Source organism: Carassius carassius, chromosome 11 (assembly GCF_963082965.1).
Source record: "Carassius carassius chromosome 11, fCarCar2.1, whole genome shotgun sequence".
In the NCBI taxonomy this organism is placed as follows: Eukaryota; Metazoa; Chordata; class Actinopteri; order Cypriniformes; family Cyprinidae; genus Carassius; species Carassius carassius.
Window position 1 is genome coordinate 34282930 of NC_081765.1, and position 12601 is coordinate 34295530.

At 34.4% G+C, this 12601-nt stretch overlaps 1 protein-coding gene across 1 annotated transcript; it reads left to right on the plus strand.

The window, feature by feature from the left end:
- The first annotated feature begins 4188 nt into the window (after positions 1-4188).
- LOC132153246 (nuclear factor 7, brain-like) lies at positions 4189-10414 on the plus strand. The gene is made up of 6 exons (XM_059562630.1): positions 4189-4990; positions 5355-5450; positions 5685-5915; positions 6001-6023; positions 6104-6225; positions 9368-10414. Exons 1-6 carry the CDS (start codon positions 4595-4597, stop codon positions 9859-9861), a joined length of 1362 nt encoding a protein of 453 aa, XP_059418613.1. The 5' UTR covers positions 4189-4594; the 3' UTR covers positions 9862-10414.
- Positions 10415-12601: the final 2187 nt, after the last annotated feature.

The following is a 12601-nucleotide window of genomic DNA, read 5'->3' on the forward strand; positions in this document are numbered from 1 at the left end:
CCGTGTACCTTTTTTTCTGAGAGTGTAGTATTCTCAGTAACAATCCAAATTACTTGCAGATACTGTATAAACTAAATGTGTGTGGTTCTAAAAAAAAAAAGAGCTACTTAGTATTTTTGTTTACATGTTTACTTAAATGTTATAAAGTGCTTTAATGAATGTTCTCATCATTTCACAGATAAATTGCTTTAAAATATCAATTTTCAGGGTGACCTAGGACTTTTGTACAGTAGAATACTTCTGCTGTCAGGAAAGCCAAATCAAGTTCTTATACCTGTCCTCACGTGAGTACAAGCTGTCATTATAATCCTGAAATTCATGTAAGGAATAATTGACGAGGGGCCTTAAATAAATCATCGGATCGGTGTCTTGAGGTGTGGTAACCGTAGTATAAGCGGAATAATTGAATAATTATTAAAAAAGCGGATTAACTGAATAATTATTAGAAAAATAAACCATATTTAAACAGGGCCGCTGCTGGCCAAATGGGTGCCCTAAACAGGATTGTATTGTTGTGCCCCCCTTCCTCAAATATGATGATGTAAAAAAAAAAACACCTACTATAGGGGTGAAAATACAACTTTGATCAAATAAAAAAATAAATGAATAAGTTGTATTATTTACAAATTACAATTGTAGCTCTCGACATTTACCATACATAAATTGTTTATTTTGTATTTGCCTACTTTATGTATTTTAACAGTGTTAATTATTAACCAATCATTATTGCCTCATTGTTTTATATAATGCATTTTAAGTCAGCATTTTAAAGGCTATCGATTGCTTAGGTCTGTTTTATAGCAACAACAACAAAGTATTACAGAATATTAATACTTCTTTGTAAATTATGATTTGAAGTAACAAAGCCATGGTTAATTTGTAGTTACCATGGCTACAAGAACGATGATTTGTGGTGTTATTGTTAAAACCATGGGTAATTTTCGTAAGGGAAAACTTTCACAGGTATCTGCCTGAAAGTGATAAACAGGCCTCGTTTTTACCTAAATGATTTATAATTTATTTTAATATATATAAAAAATGTATAAGGTGTGCATTGTAGCTGACACCTAAATTAACACATTACAATTGTTTTATGACTGCAAGTCTTTCTCCTCAAATGCTATTGATGTTAGAAAAGTGTATACCAAAATCACATGTAATTTTAGATACTGTCCCTAAATTTGAGACTCTCGAACGTCCAACATCAAACCAATGTTATGCCTGTTTTTATTAATTTTTTTTTACTTTCTTTAGTTTTCTTTTCTCTGGGCCAGATTGCTGATGTCCTTTACCATGTCCATCCATCAATTATGAACATTCAGCCGCAAACATGAGGTGCGAGCAGTTGAATGGATGGGAGAATGGCGGAAGGTGTTTTTTTTTTTTGAGCAACTGGGATGGTGCCCCCTCTGGGAGTTGATGCCCTATGCAGACTGTGTACCCTGCGTATAGGGAGTGGTGGTACTGTATTGAAATATTAAATAATGCACACTCTGCTTCACGTCGTGGCCGCATCGCGGGTATGAATTATTTTTCTAATAATTCAATGGTCCAGAATCAATTATTCGGCTTATATTACGGTTACCACACCTCAAGACATCGATCCGATGATTTATCTAAAGGGATTCGTCCTGTTTTAGTACTTAAATCACTTTTGTGAGTAGGACTATTTCTTCCGCATCTCATTCAATGCCTCCTTTGCTAGTACCAAAATGTTGTTTTAAAGCTGGTAATAGAGGCTTGAGCCATTGATACCATTCAAATGCAGCTATTAATGAAGTTATTAGAAAGAGAGCGAGAGTGACAGAGACACACAGAGAAAGAAAGAGAGAGAGAGCTTGTGTGAATTAGGCTAACGTACCTCTGTGCGTCTCTAAACACTCTTCTGCTGCAGCGTCTCTAAACAGTGATTTCTCCTCGCTAGTGAGAAATGTCATGTGTAGCCTTTAAGTTGCTACACTATATAGGCTAACTGATAATATCGTCAGGGCAGGGCTGACAGTAGCTTTTTGTGCAAACTGCATGACTGTTATAACTGTTAACTATGTGAAGTGATATGGAACCGTGATGCGGTCAGGAGAGCTGCCTGGAACTACATTCGTGCATTTCCCAGAAAATAATTGCACACCTCAGAATGTTCGTCAGCCAATCAGATTCAAGCATTCAATGGCCCCGTAGTATAAATATAAAATTATAAATACCATGTTTAAATACTTTAAGTTTTTAAATACATTTAAATGTATAACATCACCTGTGTGTATATATATATATATATATATATATATATATATATATATATATATATATATATATATATATATATATATATTAGTGGTGGGCATAGATACATTTTTTAAATCTAGATTAATCCCACTGTGATCTTGAAATTAATCTAGATTAATCTAGATTGAAATGGCTCATTCGAATTGCCATAGCTGGGGTCAGCGGGGCCCCGCTGAAGGTTGTACCAGTGGGCCCTGTTTGAAATTGTTTAATTTGTATGTTCGTTTATTTTTATTTATTTGTGCTATATACATAATGTTTAAGTTTTTTTCAAGTTTGTAGGTGTCAAGGTACAGAAACCAAATAATTTAATGTAAAATAGCACTGGATAGTCTTCAATGTTAAAATGAAATATACAATCAGACCTACATTTATTCAGACACCTTCAACATTTCTCACATTATTACAGTTTTGCTATATATATCAAAAATTATATATGGTGTCTGAATAATTTTTTGTTTGACTGTTAAAACTACAAAGTAATTCAGTCAAGAGCAGTGAGTGATTTTCATTTTCTTGGATTAACATTACAGCAGCCAGTAGCTAAATTAGGCGCGGTCACTTTAAGAGACGATGAACGCATCCAATATAATACACATCCCATTATTTCCCTCAACTGTTTACTTTCACTTAAGAAACAACTGACCGTTTTTTCGAGCATAATTTCCAAGGTGGATATTTTGACATATTTTGTATATATTTGTCGGCACAAGAGCAAAAAGAAGCAAATTCGGTGTTCAAGTGTTTTGAGACGCCTTTCTCTGCATGAGCCCTGAACACCAGAACAGCGCGAGTACTGAATTGGGCTCGTTCACATCTTTTTGTTTGTTCAAACTGCGATTTGTATTTGTTCGTTCAGGTGCAGGAGGGACTTCGAGGATAACTTCGCAGAAGAGAGCTCGGTTCAGTGTCGCTGTCCGGGATACGCGGCTCTCTGTCTCTCTCGTGTGCACCGAACACAGCGCGCGAGTAACCAGCTACTCTGTTCATCTTTTCTGCGTCATGTGTTTGGATTCTTTAATGTTTAAATCGACAAGCGGTACGGCTTAAAAACACATGAAAAAGATAAGCTTTCATGACGATGCACAGCAGTGGCCAGTCAACTGTCCTGAGCATCTTTTTAGGCTGGCCTCAGCCAGTCGGTTATATAAAATATCAAGGTGAAAGTCATCATAGCTTGCTTAATATAGACCCAGCTCCCAACCCAACTTTGAGAATAGATTAACGGCGATATTTTTTTATCGCCCGATAAGAGTCTCACGTTAACGCAGCACGTTAACGCCGATAACAGTCCACCACTAATATATATATATATATATATATATATATATATATATATATATATATATATATATATATATATATATATATATATATATATATATATATATTGACTGGAATGGTCTGTATCTTGAATTTGCATTTTTGCTTACCTCAACAGTAACTGACTTCCCCATGCAAATATTAATTTGAGGAATTTCTATAGGCTATACAAAAAAAGGACAAAATAAATAGGCTGAATAAGCTGATCTATAAATGTTGGTAGTCTATGAATGGTACACCCCGCTAAGATCACAGAAATTATTTGACCCAAGTCTTCAGCAGTCAATGACACTGACCCATTCAAACTGATTTTTAATGTGTATTTAACACATTATATAAGAGTTGAATATGCATATTTATTGCACAGATTTTTAAACCACAAACATCATATATTTAACACATGAAACACATGTTTAATATATGTATGTGAAATACACGTGTTTAACCTGTTGATAACGCGTTAAAATTTATGTTTTTGGCGCTTTTGGCCTTCCATAATTCTCAGCTTATGAAGAAATCATCTGACATGACATCCTGGAGGAACTCTGTGAGAAATATAGAGCAAGAACTAAAACATATTATCAACATTTGTGTTTTTCATTGTTCTTTTGTGTTTGATTTAAGGTTTTCTAGCATTATACTTAAGAAAGTTTCAATGCAAGTTAATCATTAATGTATTTTATTGATATATAACCTGAAGAAGTCCTGCTGTTGTCGTCAGACTGTTTGATGATCAGAAACTCCTCCCTCTTACAACACTAACCAGGAAGAGACTGACTTGTTATTTCTTCTTTCTGTCACCGATTTTCTTCTCTTTGACAAAATCAAACAAGAATCAGTCATCAGAGGACAACGAAGAGAAAGACTTTGAAGAAGTGTATTTCAGAACAGACAGCAGATCTTTGTGATTCTCGAGGTTATTCATGTTTGAAACCGTCGTTCAGAAAGTGAAAGTAAAGTTTAGGTTGCTGGAGCTCAAACAGTGAAAATGGCTTCATCAGCTGAATATGACTATAATTGTCCCGTTTGCTGTGATATCTTCAAGACTCCTGTTATTTTATCATGTAGTCACAGTGTCTGTAAAGAGTGTCTTCAACAGTTCTGGAGAACCAAGAAAACTCAGGAGTGTCCTGTCTGCAGGAGAAGATCCTCAAAAGATCGTCCTCCATTAAATCTGGCATTACAAAACTTGTGTGAGTCGTTCCTGAAGGAGAGAAATGAGAGTCGTTCATCAGGATCTGAGGAGATCTGCAGTTTACACAGTGAGAAACTTAAACTCTTCTGTCTGGAGGACAAACAGCCGGCGTGTGTAGTGTGCTTTACTTCACAGAAACACGTCAGTCACACATTCAGACCCATCAGTGAAGTTGTTCCTTCATATAAGGTAGGACAAATGTCTCTTGTTTCATTTATAAAGAACAATAATAAGTCATAAACACAGATATCATCACATTCATGCACTCAGTATTTCTCTCTGCTGTTTTAATCAACTTCATATGACATAAACTCTGCTCTGATTTGTTCTGTGTTTGTGAACTAAAGTGTAGTCACTGGGTAAGAGATCATATTCATACTGATGAAAAAGTGTATTTTGTTTTTACTCAGGTTGTGTTTGATTTACGTTTACTTTTAATTTCTGAATCAATTTAGTGTGAGATACACACAAACACAGCACTGTATGATCACTGTATTCTCTTCTCTTCACTGTAATCTGCTGTTTTATGTATTTTTATTTTGTTCAATTCTAGGAGGAGCTCAATACAGCACTGAAGTCCTTACAGAAGAAACTTCAACACAATCAAAACATTAAAAGAGAGTTTGAGAAAACAGTTCAACACATCAAGGTGAGGAAACACAATCAAGAGTCATTTTCAGTACAGCTGTAGCATCACTAAACACAATTATGATGCGTTATATTTCATATAATGATTCCAGTTGATTATTTTTGTAAATGATGAGCAGCAATCTGCTTCTGGATCTGTTATATGTCCTTGTCTGAGTTTCTCTGGGATCTGAATGATGTGATGTGTTGATGTGTGTTGATGGAGTTGATTGAAGTGAATGTGATTTGATTTCAGTCTCAAGCTGAGCACACAGAGCGTCAGATTAAACAGCAGTTTGAGAAGCTTCATCAGTTTCTCAGAGATGAAGAAGAAGCTACAATCACTGCACTGAGAGAGGAAGAGGAGCAGAAGAAGCAGATGATGAAGGAGAAGCTGGAGGAGATGAACACACACATCTCAGCTCTTTCACACACAATCAAAGACACGGAGGAGATGATGAAAGCCAGTGACGTCTGCTTTCTGAAGGTCTGATTTCAGATCATCCATTGATTGATTGATTGATTGATGATTGATTGAGTTCTTGATGATCAATGGTGTGTTTGTTCTGCAGGAGTTTCCAGTCACGATGGAAAGGTGAGTGATCTGCTGGTGTCTCTGCTCTCTCTGCTTCTGATCCAAAGCCACTGCAGATCTGATCCTGAATGTTCTTCCAGAGTCCAGATCTCATCACAGCCGGATCCACAGACGCCTTCTGGAGCTTTGATTCATGTGCCGCGTTACTTGGGCAACCTGCCCTTCAGAGTCTGGAAGAAGATGCAGGACATCGTCCAAAACAGTGAGTCTGGAGAAGATCTGTGCTGTTACACACACACTGGGAATGACACATGAGGGAATATTGACAGATTTCAGCATTATGTGTGAATAACCAGATGAGCTGCTTCACCAAAATGAGCCGAAAACAAGAGAAGAACAACTTTGGTCCACATGATATTTAGTTACAGTGATACAGCAGATCTCAGTTCAGTTTGATTGATCGACAAATCTAAAATATTTACTGTAACAAACACTGACAGTGATCAGAGGAGAGAGTCTGATGTGTTTGATCAATAACACGAGTTTCATAATCAGTGTTCATTTCTTCAACAAAGACGAGATGTTGACAAGCTAAAACTAAATATAAGATCAGGTGCGGCTCGTCTATACAAAGCAAATTTTAAAGAGTGAATTTAACTTCCTCAGAGTTCAAATTACCACTTGCCCAGAGTATATATGGGAATCACTGGTAAAGTGTTAAATTAACACTTTTGAAAGAGTTAACATTATTAACACTCTGACAGTGTTACCCAGCAAACTCTTGAGGTGTATAATATTAACACCAGAATGATGAAAGTTGGTGTTCAAAGTTAACACTCATGGATTAACTGGTCACTGCCCCAGTGTTCAGGTGAAAATATTTAAAAAATAAACACACAAAACAATAAACAATTTACAGTTTATGTTAATAAATATAAAACATGTAAAAGCTGTGAATTATAAATAATGAACAGTTTACATTTGTTTTTATGACTGCACGTCATTCTCTTCGAATGCTATTGACGTTAGACAAGTGTAAACCAATATCGCATGAAACTTTAGAGACGGTCCCTAAATAATCGAAGTCTATCATCAACCTTATGCCTGTTTTTTTTTTTTTTACTTTCTTCCTTCCATTTTCTTCTCTCTGCTCCGGATTGGTGATGTCTTTTCCACAAGATGTCCATCCTTCAATTATGAGCATTCACCAGCAAACATGAGGTGCGAGCGTTTGCGAGCGTGGTTGTTGGAAAGGCGCCTTTTTTTTCTTTTTCTTTTTCTTTTTCTTTTCTGAGTATCTGAATGGTGCCCCCCGGGGAGTTGGTGCCCAATGCAAACTGCGTACTCTGCGTGTAGGGAGCAGCGGTACTGGATCACTAACTAGTTGGCCTGTCTGTATTTTTATTTTTGTTTGTTTGTTTTTTTTCCCCATGTGGAGCAGTGGATCAAATTAAAGGGATAGTTCACCCAAAAATCTTGTTCACGTCTCCAATACGCATTAATCCACAAATGACTTAAGCTGTTAACTTTTTTAATGTGGCTGACACTCCCTCTGAGTTCAAACAAACCAATATCCCAGAGTAATTCATTTACTCAAACAGTACACTGACTGAACTGCTGTGAAGAGAGAACTGAAGATGAACACCGAGCCGAGCCAGATAACGAACGAAACATTGACTCGTTCTCGAGTCAAGAACCATCGTACCATAGCAGTACACGCATGCCTTCCGTCTTAAAAGTCCCATGACATGAAAATCTCGACAGTTGTAATAGTAAAAAAAAAAACTAGTAAAAGTATTTGAGAGGGCGTCCACATGTAATACGCATTTCAAATGCAGAGATGTCAGCCAATAACAACAGAGTCTCACAGCAGACACGCCCCTTCAAACAGAGCATTCAAGCCAGAGGGATAAAATCAGGATATAAAAATGCCTTTTATTTCTAAATTTTAAAAGTAAAAATCATACTAACAATATCATAAGTACACGTCAGGGAACATTAAAAAAGCATTTAAAAAAGAAAATAATCCACATCATGGGACCTTTAAAAAGGGACAGTATTCCTAATTATGCACCTGTCCGTGTCATTAATGTTAATCAACAAAAGATGTTAAATAAATGTACAAATGTTAAGTAAACCTTCTGTATCTGAAAAATGTGTTTAATTTGCATCTCTTTCATATTTGTCTTATTGCCTTAATGAGCCTTATTGCCTTGGCTTCTGTTTCAAAATTTATAAATCATATTTTTTGTGATCAATATTATATATGAACAACTATAATATTTTATTTTTTTCTCCCTTTTCACTACTGTTAAAGGAATAGCTCATCCAAAAATGAAATTTGTCATCATTTATTCAAGTTTTTTCAAATACAATCCTTAATTCAAATTTCTGATAAGCTTAATTGATTTCTGTCCCTCTTCGTTTAGGAGTCACACTTACCTTCTCCGCGGTCAAAAGTGACTGAAGCTTTGAAATCTAACTTTTTTTTTCTTCAGGAAAACCAATGTAATATATTTGTGTTTAACAATATTTTTTGATTATTATTTTTGATTTTTAAGGGGAATTTTATGATACTATGCAATATTTATACAATTTTAATGGGATATTTTTTTCCATTACTATTAATATATATTTTGATATATCTCTTTATTTATTTACAATTTTTTTAAATAAATGCAATATTTCACATTAAAATAGAGTGAAAGCATTTAAAATCAATTTTTTGATGTGAGAATTGGGCAATCTGGAGGCATTAAAAAATATAAACTTGTGTAATGTTGCTTAACCTCTTGTATTAGCACCATATATAGATATATACAGAGGCTTTTGGATTCCCATAGTTTTTTAGACCTCATCTCTTCATTTTTTTAGGTTTTGCATTTAGATCTATATCTAGACATTCTAAAAGATTACTTTTTGTCAAGGTTTAGATATTTTTGGTTAGATAAGTATCAGTGTGTGTGTGTGTGTGTGTGTGTGTGTGTGTGTGTGTGTGTGTGTGTGTGTGTGTGTGTGTGTGTGTGAGAGAGAGAGAGCCCCTTTTGTATTTTTTCCATTCATTGATTGGTGTGTATTATGACCGAAAAGGGCCAGAGAGAGAGAAGAATTAACGACTAGTTTTGTTTGAAAAATACATATGAAATAGCTACCAAAATAAATATTAGTATCTGCAGTTTGACTAAAAGTTGACGAAAAATCGAAAATGCAATGACTTTTCATCGACTAAAACTATGAAAGACTCAAATGAAATGTGACTAAGACTCAAGATAAAGACTAAGACTAAATCAGAAATGCGTGTCAAAATGAACACTGGTCATAATTCATAATAATCTGTGTGTGGTTCACTCTTGATCATTATATGAACATCAGAATAAAAGCAGCTGTTGATTGTGTCTCATCAGCTCCTGTGATTCTGGATCCAAACACTGCACGTCCAGATCTCGTCCTGTCTGATGATCTGACCAGTGTGAGAAACAGCTGGAACAAACAACCTCTTCCTGATAATCCAGAGAGATTTAACTATTATTCCTGTGTTCTGGGTTCAGAGGGTTTTAACTCAGGAACACACTGCTGGGATGTGGAGGTTAAACAGAGTCCATGGTGGATTCTTGGAGTAACTACAGAATCAAACCAGAGGAAGGGACGTGTTTTCTTTAACACTGATGTCTGGTTTGTGCAGCGAGGATGTTCTGATCAGTTTGGTTTTCATGTTAAACAGGATCTTGAGCGTGTGAGAGTTGATCTGGACTATGAGAGAGGAACAGTGTCATTCTCTGATCCTGTAACTAACACACATCTACACACATTCACAACCACCTTCACTCACACACTCTTTCCTTTCTTCTGTACTTATACTCCTGACTCTCTGAGGATCTTATCGTTCAATAGTCAGTAAATGTGACTCCTGTAGTTCTGGATCGATCTGCTTTCATCTTCTACACTCATCATGTTTTCAATATTCAATCCATATCACAATTTCAATATTTGCTGAACTTGAGACTAAAAGATTAATTGTTTATTTCAGTTATAGAGATTAAATGATAACTCTGATCAGTTTGTTCACTGGTGTAAATCAGAGATGGGTAACTGACGTCTGCAGTGTTTTTAAGTTCGGCCGCTGGATCATCTTATGATTGGATGATCAACTTGACAACATTTGATAAGTAAGACACCGAAAGATTGCTCTCAGTTTATGATGTTAATAACCGCTGACTGTATTAATTACTGTGTAGTAATTAGTAGATGTGCACTCGAATGTCATCATTCACTCACATTAGAAACAAATAAATCAATCAAATCAATCAATTGACAGTGAAAATCATATTTTCTGGTAAAGATGGTAAATAGTTTATGTTTATAGCAAGTTCAAGGAGAAACCCATACGTTTGGATTGTCTGGACGTGTAATAATGAAAGATTTCAGTTTAAATCTCCATTACATCACTGTTTATAAAGTCATTCATATCATATTCAGCTGGGTTTATTTTTGTTTTCTTATATACAATTTTGTTCAAGCAGGAAACATATGAAGTAACACAGAACAACTAAAACCACAGAACATCACAGAAGTCTTCTATTGTATTGTGATGCTGCGATAAAAGAAAATCAATGATTTCACTCTACAAACATTGTTATATATATTTAATGTAGAAATATTTCCACATAACTTTAATATGCTGTGCATGTGTATATCTCTATCATGAATGTATAAACACATGCACAGCACACCGCATAATCATCTGTAAAAACTATTTTTTATATATTATTATTATTATTATTATTTAGCTTTGTTTTCATTTGTTTTGTCCTTTAGTGTCATCTTCCTATAGTTTGTCTAATGTACTGCTCTAAAGAAAGAAACAAAGAAGAAATGGAAAGAAAAGTGAACACACACTGTAAACACTCCTAAAAGCTGACAAAATGATATGCATTATATATTTCAGCTCCTCCTGCCTCAAATTAACAGCAGTCGAAACGTGATTTAACTATAGAAGAGTCATAAAACCAAATGAGACGAAAATATTCTCCATAAGATGTATGAATGTGGGAGGGAAATGTGATTATTTGCCTGGAAAATAATGTCACAAAGTATTATTTAACAGATCGTTCACCTAAAAGTGAGTATTCTGGCATCATTTACTGTCCCTTGTGTCGTTCCAGACCCGAGTGACTTTCCTTCAGGGTTATTATTGTTAATTAAATCCAAAAGAATAAGAATAATAAAAAAAAAAACATTTTAGTCGATTTAAAAAAAATAAATGATTATTTAATGTTAACATTAAAAAAATGTAAAAAAAAAAAAATGCTCATTTTCATTTATCTTAAATTGAAGTACTACAATAACTTAAACAGAAATCAATACAAATAATACAGACATAAAAAAAAAACTTTGGGGAAAAATCAGTTAACAAAATTGTAACTAAAATTAAAATGAAGATATAAGAGAAAAGAAATTTAAATAAAAAAACAAATAAATAAAAATGTAAAATATCAGTAAAAACTATAACAGTATATTAAACTATATATTAAACTATATATACAGCCTATAATAATACATTTCTGCAATGGCTATACTTGTTACGGTGCTTTTAAGTCGGGTTTGGGTTGTTTTATGAGCGAACCCTTGTTTGCTAAAGTGACATTGTCCGCATTTTTAAAGTTAAAGAGGTTAATGAACTCTTTCACCATCTATTATTGTTAGAATTCATAATCAGTGTTAGGGGTCAACTAGTTACATATAGCTAAATTATATCCTTTGATTACAAAAATAAATGTAATCAGGTACAGTCAGATTAGATTGTTAGATGCCGTGGCATTTCCCTTTATAGGTGTGCAAAAACTTGATTTCAAAACAGTATCATAGCTATTAAACTTTCTTGCTGTGTTTTTAAATATGTATTTAACCCTCTCAAGGCAGGCGTTGCTGATTTGCAACAGTTAAAAACTAAAAACCTTATTACTCCAGATACATATTTTATGTATGTGGAGTACTAAAAACTTTACTAAAGGTTACTAAAGTTACTAAGTTACTAAAACTTAATTTGAGCCTGAGAGGGTTAATCTCAGAACAATCTCCAAACAAATCTGATTTTGTGGTGGTTGTGCTTTAAAATGAAATGATCACAATCCTAATTTAAGTGATGAAGGATTTTGAAAAGTCTGACGGTCATTAGCTGTTGAGCGCTCTAATGTTAACCCCGTCCTGTTTACGTTTCAAAAGATTAACGGTTGAAAAGTCTTAAAACATGTAATCAAATGGTATCAGTTACATTACTTTTTTAATGAAATTGATATAGTTGCACAACCTTTTAGATTTTGAACAGGGTAATTTGTGATCTATAACCTATTACAAAGTTCATAGTAACCTCCCCAAATCTGTGAATAAAATAATTCCACCAAGGTCTCAGCTACAGCTAAACGTTAAAACAATACTTAAGGTCCTTGTTGGCAGTTTTGTGAGGAGTGTTTGTGAAAACTGTGGTTTGAAAGAAAAATGTTTTAGCTTATATATGTGATTTTACTACAAACTACTTTACTACAAACACAGTTTTCATCTTAAAGAGAAGTTTTTTTTTTGTTTTTTTTCATGCATCTATTTTCATTTCTCTGGACTCTTACTAAAATCATGAATCCTAC